Source organism: Engystomops pustulosus, chromosome 2 (assembly GCF_040894005.1).
Source record: "Engystomops pustulosus chromosome 2, aEngPut4.maternal, whole genome shotgun sequence".
Taxonomy (NCBI): domain Eukaryota; kingdom Metazoa; phylum Chordata; class Amphibia; order Anura; family Leptodactylidae; genus Engystomops; species Engystomops pustulosus.
The window spans coordinates 29,828,895-29,854,118 of NC_092412.1; the positions used below are offsets into that span (position 1 = coordinate 29,828,895).

The 25,224-nt window shown below is 42.3% G+C and overlaps 2 protein-coding genes across 2 annotated transcripts in view; both read left to right on the forward strand.

Moving 5' to 3' along the window:
• PIWIL4 (piwi like RNA-mediated gene silencing 4) overlaps window positions 1-25,224 on the forward strand; it is a 149,503-nt gene that overhangs the window by 13,905 nt on the left and 110,374 nt on the right. The gene's annotated exons all lie outside the window — the stretch shown is intronic.
• Window positions 10,639-13,144, forward strand: FUT4 (fucosyltransferase 4). Its single transcript, XM_072134142.1, has one exon. It carries the CDS (start codon window positions 11,342-11,344, stop codon window positions 12,431-12,433), a length of 1,092 nt encoding a protein of 363 aa, XP_071990243.1. The 5' UTR covers window positions 10,639-11,341; the 3' UTR covers window positions 12,434-13,144.

Consider the following 25,224-nt stretch of genomic DNA (forward strand, 5'->3'; position numbering starts at 1 on the left):
ACTCAGACCCCCACTGATCAGCAAGTTAGGCCTTGTGCAATGGATAGAGGCTAACTTTTCTTCGTGGGAAACCCCCTTCAAGGACTTTCTAGCATTCTCAGCTCCAATAGACCCTCTATTCTACCTGCTCAATATACCACCACAATCTCTCTCTACGTAAGTTTACATATCTTCACCGCAGCGAGATGCCTGATCCCACCAGGGCAGTACTGCGGGCGAGAATACGGGAGGTGAGGAGTATGGAGTTGCTGACAGCTTCAATGAACAACCAAATTGATTTATTTTACACACTATATTCTCATGCAGCAATAAACTTGCACATCTCCTTCACATTTTTTGTTAAAACTTTTATAACAAGCGTGTTTGGTGGCTTCTTTTCTATTCACTCTGCTAGTAAGGATAAGGATTTTCTGGCATATGTAAGCCCTGTACAGTAGCTTGTGGGAACAAAAAGCAATATACAGCGAGAATACAGCATTCAGCAAGAGACACTGACCTAAAAACACAAAAGAGCTAAAAGAAAACCATCAACATTTGTTGTGCATTTCCTATTTATCTACAGTTTTTAATAAGACAGCAGAGAGGGGAGATTTTGCAGGATCACCCCAATGGATACTGAAATTAACATACATACATAATAGATCCAGAAAGTATAACCAAACATAACTCAAATCTCACACATAGATAATATATCTTTGAACTTATTTTCTCTCTACTACATTTTTAGCTCTATTTATTGTATACAATTTTCCATTCTTGAATTGTCAGGCTTTGTCATTATTCTGCTCAGCTCCTCCTGCTCTATAACTTGCGGACTGTAGATAGGACACTATGTATAATCTGCTCAGCTACTCCTGCTCTATAACTTGCAGACTGTAGATAGGACACTATGTACAATCTGCTCAGCTCCTCCTGCTCTATAACATTCTGCCTGCAGATAGGACACTATGTACAATCTGCTCAGCTCCTCCTGCTCTATAACATGCTGCCTGAAGATAGGACACTATGTACAATCTATACAGCTCCTCCTGCTCTATAACATGCTACCTGCAGATAGGACACTATGTACAATATGCTCAGCTCCTCCTGCTCTATAACATGCAGACTGTAGATAGGACACTATGTACAATCTGCTCAGCTCCTCCTGCTCTATAACATGCAGACTGTAGATAGGACACTATGTACAATCTGCTCAGCTCCTCCTGCTCTATAACATTCTGCCTGCAGATAGGACACTATGTACAATCTGCTCAGCTCCTCCTGCTCTATAACATGCAGACTGTAGATAGGACACTATGTACAATCTGCTCAGCTCCTACTGCTCTATAACATGCTGCCTGAAGATAGGCCACTATGTACAATCTACACAGCTCCTCCTGCTCTATAACATGCTACCTGCAGATAGGACACTATGTACAATCTGCTCAGCTCCTCCTGCTCTATAACTTGCTGCCTACAAATAGGACACTATGTACAATCTTCTCAGCTCCTCCTGCTCTATAACAGGCTGCCAGCAGATAGGACACTATGTACAATTTTCTCAGCTCCTCCTGCTCTATAACATGCTACCTGTAGATAGGACACTATGTACAATCTGCTCAGCTCCTCCTGCTCTATAACATGCTACCTACCGATAGGACAAAATGTACAATCTGCTCAGCTCCTCCTGCTCTATAACAGGCTACCTGCCGATAGGACACTATATACAATCTTCTCAGCTCCCCCTGCTCTATAACATGCTGCCTGCAGATAGGACACTATATACAATCTGCTCAGCTCCTCTGCTCTATAACATGCAGCCTGCAGATAGGACACTATGTACAATCTTCTCAGCTCCTCCTGCTCTATAACATGCTACCTGTAGATAGGACACTATGTACAATCTGCTTAGCTCCTGCTGCTCTATAACTTGCTGCCTGCAGATAGGACACTATGTACAATCTTCTCAGCTCCTACTGCTCTATAACATGCTGCCTGCATATAGGACACTATGTACAATCTGCTCAGCTCCTCCTGCTCTATAACATACTGCCTGCAGATAGGACACTATATGCAATCTTCTCAGTTCCTTCTGCTTTATAACAGGCTACCTGTCTATAACTTGCTGCCTATAGATAGGAGGACAACAAGCAAGGTAAAAATGAAATATATAATGCGGCTCACCCTGATTTTTTCAATGTTCAAGAGTTTTCACTAGAGTTGCTCTATCTCTGTTCTTGTACTTTGAACTCCTAGACTATTACTTCTTGACATTATACAAATTCCTCATTCTAGCATCACAATGTCTCTTGTAGAAATTACTAGTTTATTACTTTACAAAACTAAATTACTTGTAATTATTAATCAGTCGATAATCCATGGTATACAAAAATTGGCCATAATGTTTGCTAACAGGTGAAGGAAACAATATAACATATATACTCGAGTATAAGCCGATACAAGTATAAGCCGAGGTCCCTAATTTTACCACAAAAACCTGGTAAAACCTATATTTTTTTACTCAAGTATAAGCCAAATTTGGGTTTTCAGCACATTTTTTGTGCTGAAAAACTAGGCTTATACTTGAGTAGATATGGTAGTTCTTTTTGTTATGGGACTGATTCACTAGCACTAGGTTTTCCAGAAAAGGGTAATTATCCCGATTTTCCTTCTTCATCACTTCCGCTTCAGCCAACCAGTGGCCTCCTCTTTCATCACAAGTGCCTATGAACAGAGTCATTGGTTCCAAAAACTCATGAATGCTCCTGGCAAGTGAAAATTGGGCTCCCCCACCACCACCATATGGACACTGAAAAATCATAGAAAAAATGTAAGAAAGAAAAAGACCAGCTTCTATGGCTAATAAACAATTAAGGACTACCAATAGTAAATGTAGTATACATAAAACTATGTACCTTCAGTGAAAATATGCTACATATAAATATATACCTGAAATGAGTATACAACACATGAACTGTAATGAATGTAGCACATAAATACATACCATTAATGATTATACCTAAACACACACAGATATATATATATATATATATATATATATATATATATATATATATATGTGCTGCACATGCTTTATAAGCATTTACCAATGATGAATATACAGCAGACATAAATACATCCCACACATATAGAAATATATTCCGGCAAAGAATATAATGCACACATAAATATATATCAGCAGTAAATATTCACACATAAATACACAAACTATAAATGTATTGCACACAAGAGCTGCCATCAGGCAGATACAGACTTTACTGACTGCTCAAATACGGCCTTGTGCTTCCTGGTCTTCTTCCTAGAGGACTCCTCACAAGTAACAATCTTTCTCCATCAGGCACAGTACAGTGTGACTTTTTATCAGTGCAGAATTTGCCACCTAAGTGACTTCAGCCTATGGAGCACATCTCCGCACAGCGTCTCTAAAAACATCACAGTCTGTATAGTGTCCTCAATAACACCCTCTTAGTAATATTCACCCCGCAAAACTGTGTCGCCCCCACATATACATTTAATACACTCTGACCCCTCAGACTGTTTCACAGTATAGCTTCTCCTAGATTAATCCATATTCAACACTCCTCATTAATTTACTTCGCAAAGCATCCCCCATAGTAATATAGGACAGCACCCCCATAGCAATGTAGTTCAGCATTACCCTATACTGACGTAGCACAGGACCCCCATAATAATGTAGCATTGTACCTTCCAAAGCAATGTAATATATGTAATATAGTACACAATCCCTCCTAGTAATAGAGCACAGGACCCCCCATTAATTTAGCACATACCTATCCCTAGTAATATAATACAGGACCCCCCTTTTAGCAATATAGCAGAGGACTCCCGTAGTAATATAGCACAGGGCTCCAGTTATATAACAAAGGACAGGTCCCTCCCACCCAAGTAATATAGCACAGGGTCCCCTTTGTAATATAGCACAGGACACTAGGGCAACTACCTACTTTGCCCTAATAATGTAGTATAGGAACCCCCCCCCCCCCAGTTATGTAACACAAGACACACCTAGAAACATAGTACAGGGCCCCCCTTAGTTATATAGCACAAAACTCCCCCCACACAATACATTTGTACAGGACCCCCTTGTAATGTGGCACAGTACCAAGCCCCATTAATGTAGTACTGGACCCCAGTAATGTAGTACAGGACTAAAGCTCCCCATCAGTAATGTAGCACCCCCAGTAAATATAAAAATAATAAAATACTTACCTAGAAGCGCTACCTGCAACTGTCTCCTTTGCCCCGCAAGCTCGGTTCTGCTTGTCTCTCTATGATACAGGCTCTGACAATGCTTTGTTGACAGCGCTGCCTGAATGACACCAAGAGGCCGCACCGAGTAATCAGTGGCATGTGAGTCTTAAAGACACACATACTGTTGATTACTATTGAGGACTGAGTTGTCAGAGTGGCACCAACCCTTACCTACCCATTGTCCTGAGACTAGCCTCTCGGAACTAATATGACAGACAATCCAACAAAGCTTTCTGTCTAAGGGGTTGCATAGCATTGCTCATGTGGACCCTAATCCTACAGGCATTTGGGCAGATGAACTGGACCATGGAGGCCCTAGTCTTATGAACCTATTTTTATCTTACATCATGGAGATGGTCAGTTGTATGTTCCATTTACCAGTATTAGAAATGAGAGAATAATCCAAGATCAACTTCCATGAAGCTAAATTATTCAAGAGATTTGTATGGGGTTCGAACCAATGTAGTTCTAATTGTCCTGAAAATATATTACCAGGAGGAATAATAGAGGGAATGGACCAATGGGGAATTCTAAGAAAATATATTATACAGGCAGTCCCCTACTTAAGAACACCCGACTTATAGACGACCCCTAGTTACAAACGGATTTTGGTATTTTACTGTACTTTAGCCTTAGGCTACAATAATCAGCTATAACAGGTATCACAGGTGTCTGTAATGAAGATTTATTGTTAATCCTGGTTCTTATGACAACCCAATATTTTTAAAATCCAATTGTTACAGAGACCAAAAGAAATTTGGTTGGGGTTACAATGATAAAATATACAGTTCCGACTTACATACAAATTCAACTTAAGAACAAACCTACAGACCCTATCTTGTATGTAACCCGGGGACTGCCTGTATATAAGAATTTGAAGTGTAACAGAATTGTTATTGTATAAGCAATATGCAAGTACATACTTAAAAGACACATTTCAGGATAGGTGACAGTACCCCTTTAAATATGCCTTTAAATTAGTCTGAGTTTTAGGGACTGCACAGGGTCCGATATCCTGTAGGGGGACTGGGGGAGCCAGACTAAGCCCCCAGCTCTTCTTATCCCAACCCCTGCCTGTCTCATCTGGTTATACTGGATGTGAATTTTACTGGAGAACCAGATTGCTATTATTCGTAGATGAAATTCTGTTACAGCACAATTTCACAATGTTAGAGAAATCATTTTTTTCTAGTGATGAAAACAATTTTATGCCACTTTATTCAAGGGGAAATGACTTTATTCTAGGAACAGATCCATTTTATATAGGATTCTCTTTCCACATATGAGTTTATCGCTGTTTTAAAATAACCCATAAAAAAGTAGATTAAGTGGATGTGTAAGAGAAGAAGGTTTTGCTATTCACTCAGAAACAGCGCCACCATGGGCCATGTCCAGTATAGCAGCTCAGTGCCCTGCACTAAAGGGGATTATTCCTCTAATATCTTAGTGAGGTTCAGATAGTGATGAGTAACTTAAACGTGTTCTGACATCGCTGTGTACATTATCCCTGTACTGTGACATCACTGTGTGTATTATCCCTGTACTGTGACATCACTGTGTGTATTATCCCTGTACTGTGACATCACTATATGTATTATACCTGTACTGTGACATCACTGAGTGTATTATCCCTGTACTGTAACATCACTGTGTGTATTATCCCTGTACTGTGACATCACTGTGTGTATTACCCCTGTACTCTGACATCACTGTGTGTATTATCCCTGTACTGTGACATCACTGTGTGTATTATCCCTGTACTGTGATATCACTGTGTGTATTATCCCTGTACTGTGATATCACTGTGTGTATTATCCCTGTACTGTGACATCACTGTGTGCATTATCCCTGTACTGTGACATCACTGTGAGTATCATCTCTGTACTGTGACATCACTGTGTGTATTATCTCTGCACTGTGACAACTATGTGTATTATCCCTGTACTGTGACATCACAGTGTATATTATCCCTGTACTGTGACATCACTGTGTTTATTATCCCTGTACTGTAACATCACTGTGTGTATTATCCCTGTACTGTGACATCACTGTGTGAATTATCCCTGTACCGTGACATCACTGTGTTTATTATCCCTGTCATGTGACATCACAGTGTGTATTATCCCTGTACTGTGACATCACTGTGTGTATTATCCTGTACTGTGGCATCACTGTGTGTATTATCCCCGTACTGTGATATTACTGTGTGTATTATCCCCGTACTGTGATATGACTGTGTGTATTATCCCTGTACTGTGACATCACTGTGTGTATTATCCCTGTACTGTGACATCACTGTGTGTATTATCTCTGTACTGGGACATCACTGTGTGTGTTATCCCTGTACTGTGACTTCACTGTGTGTATTATCCATGTACTGTGACATCACTGTGTGTATTATCCCTGTACTCTGACATCACTGTGTGTATTATCCCTGTACTGTGACATCACTGTGTGTATTATCCCTGTACTCTGTCATCACTGTGTGTATTATCCCTGTACTGTGACATTACTGTGTGTATTATCCCTGTGCTGTGACATCACTGTGTGTTTTAGCGATGTACTGTGACATCACTGTGTGTATTATTCCTGTACTGTGACATCACTGTGTGTGTTATCCCTGCACTGTGACATCACTGTGTGTATTATCCATGTACTGTGACATCACTGTGTGTATTATCCCTGTACTGTGACATAACTATATGTATTATCCCTGTACTGTGACATCACTGAGTGTATTATCCCTGTACTGTGACATCACTGTGTGTATTATCCCTGTACTCTGTCATCACTGTGTGTATTATCCCTATACTGTGACATCACTGTGTGTATTATCCCTGTACTGTGACATCACTGCATGTATTATCCCTGTGCTGTGACATTACTGTGTGTATTATCCCTGTACTGTGACATCACAGTGTGTATTATCCCTGTACTGTGACATCACTGTGTGTATTATCCCTGTACTGTGACATCACAGTGTGTATTATCCCTGCGCTGTGACATCACTGTGTGTATTATCTCTGTACTGTGACATCACTGTGTGTATTATTCCTGTACTCTGACATCTCTGTGTGTATTATTCCTGTACTCTGACATCTCTGTGTGTATTATCTCTGTACTGTGACATCACTGTGTGTATTATCCATGTACTGTGACATCACTGTGTGTTTTATCCCTGTACTGTGACATCACTATATGTATTATCCCTGTACTGTGACATCACTGAGTGTATTATCCCTGTACTGTGACATCACTGAGTGTATTATCCCTGTACTGTGACATCACTGTGTGTATTATCCCTGTACTCTGTCATCACTGTGTGTATTATCCCTGTACAGTGACATCACTATATGTATTATCCCTGTACTGTGACATCACTGAGTGTATTATCCCTGTACTGTGACATCACTGTGTGTATTATCCCTGTACTCTGTCATCACTGTGTGTATTATCCCTGTACAGTGACATCACTGTGTGTATTATCCCTGTATTGTGACATCACTGTGTGTATTATTCCTGTACTGTGACATCACTGTGTGTATTATACCTGTACTGTGACATCACAGTGTGTATTATCCCTGTACTGTGACATCACTGTGTGTATTATCCCTGTACTGTGACATCACTGTGTGTAGTATCTCTGTACTGTGATATCACTGTGTGTATTATCCCTTTACTGTGACATCACAGTGTGTATTATCCCTGTACTGTGACATCACTGTGTGTATTATCCCTGTACTGTGACATCACAGTGTGTATTATCTCTGCGCTGTGACATCACTGTGTGTCTTATCCCTGTACTGTGACATCACTGTGTGTATTATCTCTGTACTGTGACATCACTGTGTGTATTATCCCTGTACTCTGACATCACTGTGTGTATTATCTCTGTACTGTGACATCACTGTGTGTATTATCCCTGTACTGTGACATCACTGTGTGTATTATCCCTGTACTGTGACATCACTGTGTGTATTATCCCTGTACTGTGACATCACAGTGTGTATTATCCCTGCGCAGTGACATCACTGTGTGTCTTATCCCTGTACTGTGACATCACTGTGTGTATTATCCCTGTACTCTGACATTACTGTGTGTATATCCCTGTACTGTGACATCACTGTGTGTATTATCCCTGTACTCTGACATTACTGTGTGTATATCCCTGTACTGTGACATCACTGAGTGTATTATTCCTCTACTGTGCCATCACTGTGTGTATTAACCCTGTACTGTGACATCACTGTGTGTATTATCCCTGTACTGTGACATCACTGTGTGTATTATCTCTGTACTGTTACATCACTGTGTGTATGATCCCTGTACTGTAGCATCACAATGGGGGTCATTTACTAAGGGCCCGAATCGCGTTTTCCCGACGTGTTACCCGAATATTTCCGATTTGCGCCGATTGTACCTGAATTGCCCCGGGATTGTGTCGCACGCGATCGGATTGTGGCGCATCGGCGCCGGCATGCGCGCGACGGAAATCGGGGGGCGTGGCCGAACGAAAACCCGACGTATTCGGAAAAACCGCCGCATTTAAAAACCGAAAAAGTGTCGCTTGGTGACCGCTTACCTTCACCTGGTCCGAGGTGGTGCATTCCGGCGCGTGGAGATGATTTTCAGCGCAGCAGCGCCACCTGGTGGACGGCGGAGGAACTGCCTTCATGAATCCCGGCCGGACCCGAATCCAGAGCAGAGAACGCGCCGCTCGATCGCGAATGGGCCGGGTAAGTAAATTTGCCCCAATGTGTATTATCCCTGTACTGTGACATCACTATATGTATTATCCCCGTACTGTGACATCACTATATGTATTATCCCAGTACAGTGACATGACTGAGTATATTATCTCTGTACTGTGACATCACTGCGTGTATTATCCCTGTACTGTGACATCACTGTGTGTATTATCCCTGTACTGTGACATCACTGTGTGTATTATCCCTGTACTGTGACATCACTGTGTGTATTATCTCTGTACTGTTACATCACTGTGTGTATGATCCCTGTACTGTAGCATCACAATGTGTATTATCCCTGTACTGTGACATCACTATATGTATTATCCCCGTACTGTGACATCACTATATGTATTATCCCTGTACAGTGACATGACTGAGTATATTATCTCTGTACTGTGACATCACTGCGTGTATTATCCCTGTACTGTGACATCACTGTGTGTATTATCCCTGTACTGTGACATCACTGTGGTTCTGTATTCTGTGACACCTACCCTTTTAAGAATTCATTGTCCCATGCTGAGCTTTTCCAGAGTCTTTCTTAATATGGGTTCCATGACACAATAGTAATGATCATATGACACTACGGAGGTTTCCTCTATAGATATACATTTATAGTACTTATGGATCACACGCAGCTGTATAACATGACATAATAGTTCCCTTTTTCCTATTTTAAGCTATTACTCATCAACAGACACAACATAAAACGGATTGTAATAAGGATTTCATCTATTTTATTTTAATTTATAAGTAATCTTGATTTATTCGGCATTTTGTGGCGACTTCTTAGGAACTTCTCCGAGGATCCGGGTACAAGTGTTGGGCATATCAAGTGCGATTGATATCCCTTATCCAAAAATTATGATTTCTTTACATTCAGGACACTGAATTTTTGAAATACAAGACAAAATATGTATGGATGTTGGTAATTTACTGTACTTTAGTCCTAGGCTACAGTAAACAGCTAGAACAGTTATCAAAGGTGTCTGCAATTAAGATTTATTGTTAATTCTGGTTCTTATGACAATCCAACATTTTTAAAATCCAATTGTCACAGAGACCAAAAAAATTTTGACTGGAGTTACAATAATAAACTATACGTTCCGACTTACATAGAAACTCAACTTAAGAACAAATCTACAGAACCTATCTTGTATGTAACCCGGGGAGTGCCTGTATTACAGTAATTGCAATTTTGATTGCTCTTCAGCGCCCCCACTGAGAAAATGAAGCATTACACCCTATTTAATTAAAATCATTAATTCAATTAACTCAACATCTTATATTCATGCTCCCAATATAAGCGTTTTTCCTTCATCGTAAATGCAATTTTTCATAAGATCATGGTGCCTCGCATTTCCGTCTGCGAAAGGGTTAAATATTTAGGCTATTATTACATTCCGCCAGGGTGTCTTCTACACCCCTCTGCTGGCACTGTGATGGCACTGCTGCTGCGTTACAGATCGGAAGAAAAAAATAAAAAATTCATAGTGACAAGGAAAGGGTTAATTTAGCCATGGAGCAGTGGACACAATGGGTTAACTTAAAGGAAAGGACTGTCACCCTACAAGTCCATCTCAGGTTTCTCTGGGAACTTCCTGAGTGACAGATGACATCACTGGAGGTGTGACTGACTGATGATGTGGATGGAGTAGGGAGCTGCTGCGGTGCTGCTTGTGTGGAGCTGCTCTTCTGGGCTGCACAAGACTGCGAGAGATTCCTTCTGATCAACCAATGCAAGGGGGGACGGCTGTGACACAGATAGAAAGTGGAAGACGCTGAGAAAAGTGCACTTAAAGGAGAAGAACAAATCACAACCCTGATGAAGACGTCTGCCTAAGGGTTGTGCAAGCTCAGCGAGAAGGAGAAGAATCCCAGCATGGAAATCACATAAAGCACGTCTCGTTTCATCGCTCTGGAATAAGGAAGCTGACTGCTCTCGCCGTCTTGAGGTTCACCTTCTATCGCTACTCACTTGGTGAGTTCCTCATCCTTCACCTCATGGAAATTTTCAGCCCGTGCATGGATATAACAAACAGCCGCCTCATGGAGGTGCACAATACGACTCGTAACAAGTGTCAGGACTTGCATGCTGATGGGACGCACATGAACTCATTCACATTCTCTCAGCTTTTCTAAAACTTCCTCTCGGACCTGGAGGCATTCTGGAAAGAGGCGACCATTCAAGGACAGCTTCATTCCAGACGCACAAGTTTTACAGGAATGAGAGACACTTGAAACAGGACACGATTAGCATTGTGGTGGCTCTTGTAAGACCCAGGACGTCAAGTCACGCTCTAGGCAAGTAAGTCAGCATGAGAGGAGAAAGTTTGTTGTCTTTCGAACAACTACGAGGATGGAGACCTTGCCGCAGAGGGCGCTGGAGGACTCTCAAGTCTCAGATTCTTGCCGCCACCTTGACCTGCACCTTATTGTTAGTCTATGTCTGCACCCAAGACTTCCTCTACAACCCCACAAACTTCTCATTACTATGGAGAAATCCTTCCCAGCCAAAACAAGTCACAGTCCTAATCTGGTACGAGCCGTTCGGCAAGAGAAAGCGACTTGGAGATTGCCACATCCTCTTCAACATCTCCGACTGCCACTTGACTACTAACAGGAGTCTTTACCAGGAAGCCGATGCCATTTTATATCACCATAGAGACATTGGTGAATACGGTGACTTTCCACTAACCAAGCGTCCGGCTTCCCAAAAGTGGATCTGGATGAACTTTGAGTCACCTTCTCATTCTCCCTGGTTGACCACCTTAGACGGTGTATTTAACTGGACCATGTCCTACAGAGTAGACTCAGATATTTTTGTGCCGTACGGCTATTTATTTTCCAAAAAACGTGCCAAAATATTTCTGCCACGAAAAAGAAAACTAGTGGCATGGGTGATTAGTAACTGGAGTGAGGACCACGAGCGGGTTCAGTATTACAACCAGCTTAGGGAGTATATTGACATTGACATTTATGGGAGGTATGGGATGGATCTGAAGCATGATAATATCGTGAAGACCGTGTCTGAATACAAGTTTTATCTTGCTTTTGAAAATTCGCTACACACGGATTATATCACCGAAAAATTATGGCGGAACGCGTTTAAATCCGGCGTTGTTCCTATAGTCATGGGTCCAAGTCGATACAACTATGAGATGTTTATTCCCCGGAACTCTTTCATCCATGTGGATGACTTCTCAAGTCCCAAAAAGTTGGCCATGTACTTGAGATTCCTTGACAAAAACACTCACATGTACAGGAGGTATTTCACGTGGAAGAAGCGGTACGATGTCCACGTGACTTCTTTTTGGGATGAACATTACTGCACTGCTTGTGAAACTGTGAAAGCCTCCGGTGAGGAGCATCGGACCATCTCGGATCTTGCTGGGTGGTTCGAGAGCTGAAGAAGACTTCTTGACCTAAGTTCTACTCAAACTTTGAGCCTCATCAGACATCATCTGCTTTATTACCCTGTTGGGTTTAGAGCTGGGGTGGGAAAAAGACCACACTACAAAAATTTTTTTATGAATTCTTCACGATTACAGTATCGGTCTTAAGACTTATACCTGTACGATTCTCAAAGAGGGTGATATTTTTATTAATTTTTTTACAGTTATATTTTAACATGCACCATCCCCATCAATGTTAATTTTTTTAATTTTTCTTGACAAGAAATTTCGTTAACTATTTTGTTAACACTTGTATTTTACTTTTTCATGATTATGTCAGTTACTGTTCTTAACCATGGTGTATGTAGCAATTTTATTTAGTTATATTTCTAATAATTATTTTCTGCCAAAATTGACGTTTTATGTGGGAAATATTTATAGATCATCTTGATGGCGCAGGAGTGTTTTTTAACTTAAAATGTAAATTATTTTGAAGCTACATTGTGGGATCTTTTGTTTGAAGGTAAAAAAAAATTTACTTGCAATGCAATAAGTCTATTTATGTTAATGTGTATGGAGGGAGATGATATTACTTGAAGCCTTTGCAAGGATATGGGGTACTTGCTGATGGGAAAGAGGGGGGGGGGGTTGCAGAAGTTTATAGGATATATTAATGGACAGAAGCACAAGACATTGAGTGACACAGTTTATCTTTTGTGATATATTTTGTCATGGGAAATAAAACATTTTTGGAATAATTTTTAAATTGTAAATGTTATTTTTGGTGTGTGTGGGTTATCATTTTATAGATGTAGAGTGATGGTATAGTAAGACCTGACATCACATGGTGTAGTTGTGATTAAGGCTGCATCGTAGCACAGAAACAGCTGAGTCGGCACAATTTCAGCTCTGCTATATCTGTGAATACATCAGATAACTGCAGAATGCAGAGTGGATTCTACATTTGCTATTTCTTTTCTATTGTATGATGTGTGTTACCAGCCATAGCAGAATGGGATGGGTGACAAGAGGGTGTACAAAAATCCCTTCCCCCATTATAACTGCTTCTACATATACTTGTGTCCCTATATACATGTACATAAAATGCTGTTTACAGATAATGTTATTTTTGTACTAATTTTGGTTACCCATTACATTACCCATCACTTATCTCCATGACAACTGTTTGGATTGAAAGGCTGGATTTATTTTCGGGGTTCCTTCTGCTCATTTGGGACCACTAGCATGCCTTTAAGTGGCTGACCCAAGTTTAGATGTTATCCTCTATCCACTGGATAGGGACTAACACGTTGATTAGTGAGGGTCCTAATGCTGGGAACCCCACAATCACTTATGGATAGAGTAGCAGGATGGACTCACTGAATGGCCCAAGCACAGCGATCTGTTATCTCCAGCACTCCCAGAGAATAGAATGGACCAGCAGGGTGCATGCTCCTGCCCCTCTTCCCATTAGTGTGAACTGGACCCCTGTTCAACAGATTACAAATCCAGTGAACAGTTGAGGTCCCAGCAGCAGACCCTCAATTATCACCTTGTTACCGTCTGTACTGTGGATAGGGGATAACTTCTAAGCTTAGGATAACCCATTTAATAAAGCTGGGATTGAGGGTCTCAAACATATTTGGTGCTGTAAGTCCACCGATATGGGTCCACATAGAGTACACCTCGTTTCACTACGCAGGTGCGGGATTTTGGCCAACTGTGTAGTGAAGCAAGGTGTACGTCCCTCAGCTTCACATGGTGCACTGCGCATGCGCCTAAGGCTGCACATGGACCCAAATGAGTCCATGCATGGCACGTTTATACCCAGATGTCTCAGGTGAGCAACATATGTTTAAATTGGACCCTAAAGCCCTATAAAGCCCAATGGTTTAGTGGTCCCATGGCCTATGAACACATACATACCTAATACATACACTGGCATACAGGTTGCATGTACGACCTACCAAAGTCAGGAAGCTCTTACCCATTCAGAGGTATTAAATTGAGATACAAATGTTTAGAAGAATAGATCCAACAACAGCAACTTATTAGAGAGAATACTTGGCCTTACATTTATGTAGCTATTTAGATAAAGGGGTCGTTCCATATTAATAAGTAGGAGTCTGATCGTAGAGACCCTCAGAGATCACAAGAAGAAGGGTCCCTTTCCTGAATGCTAATTCACACTTTGTAGTTTTCTATGACAGGTTCCACTACCTGTACATGTAGGATTCATTACCAGAAGTTTATTAGGATTTATATCATAAGGAAGAATAGAATGTATGGGGCTGTGCTTGGCAGGAAGCGGAGTTTCCCAGAATGCTGTGCTCTCTTCAAACAGTTGATTTGAAATTCATTCAAATAGAATTTTTTTAAATCTTTTGGGTCATTGGACACAGCGCCACTCTTGTGTATGGGCCATGTCAGGTATTGCAGCTCATCCCCTATTCATACAGACTTTGTTAAAGGTCACTCTTCATTGAGAATGTCTTAGAACAATCTTTACTCCCTGAATTTCTTCTCTAATGTCCCTCATTATTAGGTGGTGTCATTTTTTCCTGTGGGAGACATGGGCACGGCTTGAGATAATAACTTTACAGTCAATTGTGTAGTAAACTTGTTCTTTCAGGTAACGACACAATAGGGTCACCCATGTATGACATACCTCGCCCTGCCTCTTCCCACCCACACCTGCAGCATACGCCAGGTATGGGATACTCCTAATTTATAGTGTGTTGGATAGAGGCCTGTGAGTCATTCATCATCCATATTCTGCCATGTTATAGAACAGTGATGGCGAACCTAGAGACCGAGTGCCCAAACTGAAAACCAAAAACCACTTTATTACCGTTAAGTGCCAACATGGCATTTTAAGCTGTAACTTATTGCTACCTGTTCTTCCACATCATTCAGTCGTATCGGCCCCCTGAGGCGAACAATACAGTTGAAAGAAGGACAAATTCAGACTCTCATTGTAGCCTATCTCCAGGATCACAGGAAGAATGATAGGTCCAGCAGGATAACTTCCAGAGATAATGCAGTTCTGTCAACACCTGGGACGATGGCCTGAGTGCCCACAGAAAGGGCTCTGAGTGCCACCTCTGGTACAGGTGCTATAGGTTCGCCACCACTGTTATAGAACATTCATTATGCTTGCACGGTTTTTACACTGAGGTGTATAAGGCATCATGGGGCTGTACAAAAACCAGGTGTACAACATGAGGTTTAGTCTCAATTCCCACTCTCTGTGCGCCCCTCTAAGCCAGACAGGAGGGGAGCGGCAGCGGGCCAGCGCTGGGTGTTACTACCCCACGTCTGAGCACTGCCTATAGCCTACACCTGTTCAGGCGCAGGCTATGGCGCTATTCTACACCAGCTATGACCTGGCGTAAAAGAACCCTGCGGCGCAGGGCATGGATGCGCTGCAGGGCATGGATGTGCTGGTAGTCGCCCAGAGTTATCAGGAGGGCGAAGCCTTCTCATTGATACACCGGGGAGGGGGGGGGGGAGAGGGCAGCATTATACCCCGCACCGCAGGGGCTCCTTTACGCCAGGTCAGGTCTGGTGTAGAATAGCGCTTTAGACTGCGCCAGCCAATGATCAATGTGCCCCTATGTCTTTGTTATGGGGGCCCTATGTCTGAAGCTGTTATGGAGGCCTTGTTCCTGGGACAATATTTGGGGTTCTGCTGAGGACCGGGGGTGGGGGGGGATTAATAAGACTAGACTAACACCAGTCCTAAAATCCCCACCCCCCACCCCTTCACGCTGGCACTATGGCACCTCTATCTACTAAGAGGCTCTGGCCTCTTTGTAGATGAAGGGCAATCTACACCAGTTTGGACCTAAGGGACCAGGTGACACATCTATCAGGGTGTGTAGGCCAGAATGGTGGTCACTCTAAATGGTTATTGGGAAAATTGCAATTGCGACATAAAATGGCAATACATATAAAACAACCGAGTAGACCAACGTGCTTGTCATAGTACAAGAAGATGAGAGAATTGATATTTTAGTAACATTAGTACAGTATCATGAGAAGACATTCCACAAAGTCCTGGCGGTAGGAGGAGGCACTGTCTGCACCTAGGCCAGAGCCTGGGTGGGTAGAGCAGGCTACACCTTAGATAAGTGTCATGTTTTGGGACTAAGCAGGCGGCAGTCTCCCTCATTTTGTGAGTGCATCCTGATTCCTGGGATTGATGACAATTCCGCCTAATCCTTGTGACTGATTTATTTGCTCTGCTCAGTATAAAGAGGATTAAACTGTTTGGAGTACGAGAATCTATTCAGAATACAAAGGATTAACACAATTTCTAATAGGTTCAAATGAATGGAACTGTTCCCCAGGCGATAGAGCTGCGCGGCGCAGGAGATGGCGGCTCCGTAACCTTATATTTACATATCTCACTGGATATTACTGACAGATGTAGTAGGGCTGAGTTTGCATTTGGCACAAATCTCTGTGACATCAAGTGTAAAATAAATCTGCTGCCTCCCTTTTTTCTCAGTACAGTCCTTGAGCATTAAATGCAAATTCAGCTCTGCTACATCTCACATTCGTTTTACAGAGCTGCACACATCAACATTCGCGGGATTGTCTGTGATCATAACGTTCACCCAATGCCCTTACAACATGATTTTGCTGCATAACAGTGCAGAGCACAGCAGTGTAAGGACACACCTCCATGTCCTTACACTGTTGTGCTCTTAGCTCCCTGCATGTAATTGCTCCCCTCCCCTTGCCTCTAGTATTCATACCTGAACTTTTTGCTACCTGAGGCGAGCTCCACTCTTCTCCACTCCATTCATTAGCAATAAATCAGGTTATTTATTTTTTAGTAAGTAGGTACTCCCTGCACCCGTGCTGACATCTTATATAAAGAATTGCTATTTTTAATTTTCAAGTTCTGCTTAGTAGCAGGTGACTGCCCCCTAGATGCTGCCCCCACCCTGCTGCAGGTGGTGCTGCCTGAGGCAAGAGGCTCAACAAGCCTCATGGCTGGTGCACCCATGTCAACTAGAAGACTAATACAGCATTAACCCATAGCAGAGGCGAAAGGCTTATAATCAACTCAGTGCAGAGAGAAAAGAGCACAGCAGTGTGAGGATCACTGCTACTACTGACAATATACATAAAGGTATGACTATAAATATCTCTAGGGTGCCGCCTCACACTGTGGTCAATTTTTCATGTTCAGGGATAGGGTTTTGGTTGGTAGGGTTAGGATTAGAGTATCTCTGAATAAGCCTTGGCTGTCTTCTCTCTACTGTTACTTGCATGGTAAATACTGCTGACAGATTCCCTTTAAGAATAACTCCAATCAAAAGTAGAAGATGCCAAATATTCGAACATGATAACAATATTTAGGTCTATACAAACCTGTGTGAATAAATTATAATCATGAGGACAAAAGATACCATAAAATGATATGAAAAAAACAAATGAATATTCATCGATATTCATGCATTGTCATTTACATCTAGCGGTTCGGAGAGTGTCATGTTTCATTTCCTGTCATGTCATAGTGCCAACATATTCCGTAGCATTGTACATGGTGTATAATTACATTCACCACACCGTGTGTCAAGTAGTAGAAGTAAACCATTAACTGTTCAAAATATTTCTAGAATCTGGTGAAGAAAACACAATGGGGGTCATTTACTAAGGGCCCGAATCGCGTTTTTAAGGTAATTTACCTGAATTTTTCAGTTTTGCGCCGATTTTCCCTGAATTGCCCTGGGTTTTTGGCGCACGCAATCGGATTGTGGCACATTGGTGCCGGCATGCACGCGACGGAAATCCGGGGGCGTGGCCGAACGAAAACTCGACGGATTCGGAAAAACCGCCGCATTTAAAAAAAAAAAAATGACGCTGGACACGCGCTTACCTGCACTCAGCCCGGCTTGGTGAACTTCAGTGCATTTCGATGAAGTTCAGCGCAGCAGTGACACCTGGTGGACGTCGGAGGAACTGCCTTAGAGAATCGCCGGAAGACCCGAATCCTCTGCACAGAATGCGCCGCTGGATCGCGAATGGACTGGGTAAGTAAATCTGTCAACTTCAGCTCTGCTACATCAGAATGTGATGACATACTGTAGGACAATAGCAAACCGCAGCCTGCAAAAAGGGCAATGCCTCGACAGAGCAGGTCAGAGACAGAAGCCACATAAAATGCTGCCTTTTAGTCTTTTGCTATGTGTAGTGTTACATTTGTGCATGTTACATCTATCAGGGTCTCTGCCTGCTGTGATATAAAAGCAGAGGCGGAGTGTTAACGCTAGTGGATCTGGACAAAATTGTAGAAGTGGCCCTTTGTTGTATGTGGGTTTGTACTGGCAGCAGGCCGGGCAGGGCCAACAAACATGGGCAGGGGCAGCACAGTAAGCTGAAGGAGTGTCTTGAACTCTGGTGGACATTGTGCTTCCCTCTGTATTCTCTTCTTCCTCTTCTTTCTCTAGATTTGTTTCATTTTTCTCACAATTCTCCTTTCTCTTTAGCCATATCTCTCTTTATCCTCCTCTATTTCCGCTTTTCTCTTCTATTTCCCCTTCTCCCTCTACTTTTTCCCCTTCTTTACCCTTTTCATTCTCCTTCTCTCTCTTCTCTTTACCCGTGTCTCTCTTTTCCCCTTCTCTCCCCTCTCTTTATCCTCCTCTGTCTTCTCTTTATCCTCTCCTCTTTTTTACCTCCTCTCTCTACTTTCCCCATTCTCTCTCCTCTCTTTACCCATTGTTTCTCCTTTCTATCCTTCTTTATCCACTCTTTAACCATCTCTCTTTTTTCTTCACTCTCCTCTTTCCCCTTCTCTCTCCTCTTTCCCCTTCTCATTCTCCTTCTTGCCCTTGTCTCTCTTCTCTTTCCCCTTTTCTCTCCTCTCTTTACCCTTTGTTTCTTCTTTCTACCTTTCTTTCTCCACTCTTTAATCCCTCTCTCTTTTTTCTTCTCTCTCCTCTTTGCCCTTCGCATTCTCTCTCCTCTTTCCCCTTAATTCCCCTTCTCATTCTCCTTCTCTCTCTTCTCTTTCCCCTTCTTTTCCCGTCTCATTCTCTCTTTTCTTTGCGCTTGTCTCTCTTCTCTTTCCCCTTCCCTCTCCCCTCTACCATTCTTTATCCGCTCTTTATCCTCCTCTTTCTTTTTTATCCTCATTTCTTCTCTTTACCCGTCTCTCTTCTCTTTTTCCCTTTTCTCACTTCTTTATCCTTCTCTTTCCTCTTTCTCTTTTTCTTTAGCCTTTGGTTTCTTCTTTCTACCCTTCTTTCTCCTCTCTTTGACCTTCTCGCTCTTTTTCTTTCTCTCATCTCTTTCCCCTTCTCTCTCTTCTCTCTCTCCCCTTTTCTCTTCCCAGTTTACCATTCTCTAAATTCTCCTCTCTTTTCCCTTCCCCTTACTCTTCTCATAGAACGATGAAAGATAGATATGAGATAGATAGAAGGCAGATAAATAAATAGAGAGAAATATAGATACTATATAGACACATAGTTAGGAGATAGAAGAAGATAGATTAGTAGATGGATTTTTGGAATAGGTAAATTCAACCATTCTCGCTGTGATAGGTGGTTTTCTTCCACGTTCTTCGGTGTCTTCCCATAAACTAAAAACATTGATACTGATTTGATTACCGGTAATTTGTCATTCATATTATGATTCCCATATCTGGACACGGTTTATATGACAGGGAAGAATTACTGTGCATTTTTATGGAATATGTTTGCAATTTATAGATAAATATTGTGTGGTCTTGATATCAGACATTTACCTTTCCGGTATGGTGTATTTATTATTCTGCCTTGTTTGTCTCTAGAAATCATGAAAAATGAATATATCCCCTCCGTAACACCAGCATCTGAGACTCTGATTTAATTCCAAGTTAATCGATATTCTTAGAACACTTCACCTCGAGGGAATTACACTCAGACATTCAAAACAGTCTTGGCTTTAATTGAATTATTCCTCTGGCTGCTCGGTTTACATAAGACGTAGTGATTTTTCCACCGTTGCATTTAGCATCTGCTCGGGGAAGACGTCTTGGAGAGTTACCTGTCAGCTGAGGTGAGGAGGTGCAGAGCTGGATCTGACTATCCATCACAGCTGGAGAGCGTTCTTGGCAGAGTCGACAGTAACATCCTGACTGGTGAACAGCAGGAGGCAATGCCACCTTTTGTTCAGGCCAACTCGCTCCAAGTGGCCCTGCCAGAAATAGCAGCTTCCCAGGGGACGTCTACATAATGGAGAGATATCGGATTGCGTCCAAATTTATTACAGTTCAATCTCGATGATAATTTCATGGACTTTTTTTGTGTGGACCTATTCACTTCTATTGAAGTCCCTGGTCAACAATGTTAACAAAAAGGATGATGTTCTAATTATTTTTCTGAGGAACACAGATTCATTGAAACAAAATGGAAATACAAGTAGACACATATGGGGGCATTGTTGCCAGATGCATCTAGAGGCCCTGCACATCCACTTGGCATGGAGGTAGCATGAAGGGGGAAATAATTGCAAGTACTGGCCATACAAATAAATGCAAAAACAGGTATACAAGCCCTGATAAATTTCCCCAACATACTACAAAGGGTGAGAAATAAAACTTTTGTGTGAATAAGCCTTTAAACCTAGAGCAAAAAAAGCCGGGATTGGGGTGTTTCAAAATAATAACAAAGGGGCACATTTATTAAGAATAGTGTAAACTCTACTATATGCAGTTTGCCTGTGTAGATTCAGGATTTCTGACTCCTGTTTTTAATGAATCTGGTGCCCCCTTCACTGCCTCGTACGACATGAATGTGGCGCAGGCAATTCTTAAATGCCTGTTTTGCACTCAAAATAAACTGCAAAGTCAGACAGAAAACTGGTGCATGGCCCTTAGTAAATGTGCCCCAAAAAGTACTAACCGCTACTTTCAAAGAACTACTTGTGTGACATGGGACCTGTTTTGGTCACTCATGGCCTCCTTGTATTGCGGAATGTCACTTGGGGTGTCGAGGAAGAAGAATACGGATTGGCCAAATTGGGTCCTATGCCCCCTCTCATCACTTTGAGCGAGATGCAAGTAAGTGCCAGAGACAGGAAGTTACGTTGCGACTTAAAGCCAGAAGAGATTGAGACACTATGGGGCTTATTTACTAAGGGTCCGGGGATCGCACTTTCGTTAGATTTTCATCGTTTTCGGGATTTGCGGCGCTGTGACAGGTATTTAACTGGGGATTGTCTCGCACGCGATCGGATTTCGGCGCAGTTGCGCTGCTTTCATGCAACAGAAATCGGGGGGCATGCAGTCGGACGATCCGACTGATTCGGACTGAGCGCGGGATTTAAGATTCAACTTGTGTCACTAGATAATGCACTTATATACACCGGGAAGAAGGTGAACTCTGGCAGACCTGAGTGGGGGAGAGACACGTGTAGGATATTGGGCGCACAATCTTAGTGAATCGCAGCAGAGTGCATTCCGGTCGGACAATGCACTTTCTTGGAATGCGACAGGACGGGTAAGTAAATGTGCCCATTTGAGTTGTTTTTTTGCCATCCTGGCCCCCAAATTCCCTTTTAAATCCATGAAACAGCTATGGGGGTCAACAGATAAACAACTGCAAAAATCATCAAATGTTGGTATTTGTAGAAATCTAGCCATGTGTCTAAACTGTGTTCCGTAGCCTAACATTTTGACCGGTCATGGCTGCACAACAAAAGTCTCTAAACCTTCATCAACAACAATCCATCCATCATCAAAATCATGTGGAAAACCAATTCTCTCAGGGAGTTATTCTCTGGCAGTCATTTGTCTTTGTAAAATGGATTATGCTGTTTAATGCTGCGCTAGTTTGCCGATATTGTATAAATCCCATCGGATTACGGATGCATTATTTCTAAAAGAGTGTTGTCACTGATAATACAAGATTAATAAGTAGATGAAGTCACTTGTGATAGAAATCCTCCTAGAGTCCACGAAGGATGAAGATACTGTATACTGTGATGTGGTCTGCATAGGAAAGTGGAGTCTGATTCTATAAGTCAGTGTTCACAAACTAGAATGAGTCACTCAGTAAGAATGTGTTCACACCAGCAAAAAATGTCCAGTAAAACCGCATACATTTTAGGTCTACATTTCATTAGTGAGGGAAGGCTGCTGGACATTTCATCAGTGAGGGGAGGCTGCTGGACATTTCATCAATGAGGGGAGGCTGCTGGACATTTCATTAGCAAGGGGAGGCTGCTGGACATTTCATCAATAAGGGGGGCTTCTGGATATATTTTATTAGTAAGGAAAGGCTGATGGGCATTTCCTTAGTGAGGGGACTGCTAGACATTTGATTAGTATGGGAAGGCTGCTGCTGAACATTTCATTAGTAAGGGAGCCTTGCTTTTCATTATTAATAGATGTTGGGTATCTCTGCGTTCCAAAATGCCCAATCTATCAAAATATAAAAATAGTTCTACTCAACAGAAGTGGTCCCCAACCACCTGGCTTTGGAGCAGACTGTGTTAAAAAAAAAATTAAAAATTAAAAAACTGTATACTCACCTCTTCTCTCTGCAGCTAATGGAGTAGTCACAAGTTGGTACATTGAGTGACACTGAGGGCACAGCCCAAAAAATGATAATATAGTAACATCATGGTGGCTCAGTGGTTAGCGCTACAGCCTTGCAGCGCTGAGTTCCTGGGCTCAAGTCCCAACCAGGTCAACATCTGCAAAAAGTTTATATGTTCTCTCTGTGTTTGTATGGGTTCCCTCCGGGTCCTCTGGTTTCCTCCCACACTCCAAAACATACTGGTAGGTTGATTAGATTGTGAGCCCAATGGGGACAGGGGCGTTATATAAAATAAAGGAATACTCTGTCTCGTACCAGAATCAATGGAGCTAAGCCTGGATGGTCCAGCCAAGGGCCCCAAATAGACTAAAATTTCTGGGTAGCATTATGTTTTTGATATACAAACTTCTCTACACGTATAGATTGGTTGTCTTTGAATCCTAAAGTAGTAGGAAGGAGAGAATCCTTCCAGTAAAAAAACAATAAATTTACGGGCAGTGTACAACAGTCGCAGAATCGCCAACTTATGTTCCGCAGTTCAAAAACATATCCAAAAACACATATTATCCCTGAACAGGGTACATCAATGTCATACACAGCATTAATAAGATCTAGAACCTCCTGCCAATATCTTCTTAGCCGGGGGCAATACCACATCAGATTAATCAGACCAGCTCTGGATTCCTGACATCTCGGACATGTGTCATCAGCTCCATATCCCATTTTAAATAACCTAGTGGGGTTGCACTATACCATGTGGATGAGGTATAAGTTAAAGACACATCGGGGCACATTTACTAAGGGTCCATAGACCGCGATTCCGTCGGGTTTTCCCTAATATTTCTGTTTTGCACTGTTTTGGGCTGAATTGTCCCAAGTTTTTGGCGCACGCGACCGGATTGTGGTGCATCGGCACCGGCTTGCATGCAACAGAAATTGGGGGCGTGGCCATCGGAAAACCCTCGGACAAACCGAGTGATTTAAAAAGAAGAAGAAGGTGAACTCAGAAGCGACATCTGCAGGAAATTGGACACAGAGCACCGCGGGATCGCGACAAGACCAGGTAAGTAAATGTGCCCCAATGGGGCTCATTTACTAAGGGCCCCGCGGACTGCACTTTCGTCGGACATCCCGACGATTTCCATTTTGCGCCACTGGGACAGGGATTTAAAAGGGGTTTTTGGCGCATGCGATCAGATTTAGGCGACACAAATCGGGGGCGGGCCATAGGCCAACTGCAACCTTCATACCGAGAATATCTTTCATCTTCCACCATACTTTGTCTAGCGCCAGGGCCGGCTCCAGGTTTTGGTGGGCCCTTGGGTGACCGATACTCAGTGGGCCCCTTTACAGTAAACTTCCGTATTGGCATGGATTCTTTATACACACATGGATTAGATTCTATGCATCCCCCTAACCGCCCATTATATGCAGCTCTCCTCCCCCACATGCATTATATGCAGCCCTCCTCCCCCACATGGATTATATGCAGTCCTCCTTCCCCACATGGATTATATGCAGCCCCCTACTCTCCCTCCAAACATTATATTCAGCTCCCTCCTCTCCCCCCAAACATTATATTCAGCCCCCTCCTCACCCCATACATTATATGCAGTCCCTACCTCACCCCATACATTATTCAGCCCCCTCATCATCCCCCATTCAATATATGTAGCCCACCTCCCCCTTACAAGAATATAAAGATGAGTAAAAGGCCAGGAACACTTCCCTAATTTCACTAGGCTGTGACACTATATCCCCTGACTCATTTTTGCCAAATTTTTGTGAAGAGCCCTTTTGAGCATTTGCCCTAACGTTCAATAGGTCCCGCTTTATCCCCCTCCTCATAATCTCTTATGATCAGCAACGTCATGAAATGCTCCGACAACTGAGATTGCAATGGTCTTCAATTAATTTAGTGGGAGAAACAAAAAACCTTTTCTCTGCCAGATCAACTATTTATTAATTATTCTTAAAATTGGAGATTTTCCTAATAAAGATGCCTCTAAGATACGTCTTCATAGAATCCCAGGTTAACTTCCAAGTACATTGAATGAAATATTAGATGGCACCATGAAAAGTACACTTTGTCCTGCAGGAAACAAGCCCTCATATGTCTTGATGAAAAATAAAATGCCCTTTGGAAGGCGGGAAGGTTTTCTTCAAACATCAACAAGTAGAATTGAGGCGAAATAGTTGAGTCTCGTCTTCATCAGACCCCAGCTATCGGAGAAAGCTTTCACGTATATTATACAAAATATTGGGGCA

What these genes read in the sequence shown, in the direction of transcription:
- FUT4 (XM_072134142.1), top strand. Translation starts at nt 11,342, where the DNA reads ATGAGAGGAGAAAGTTTGTTGTCTTTCGAACAACTACGAGGATGGAGA.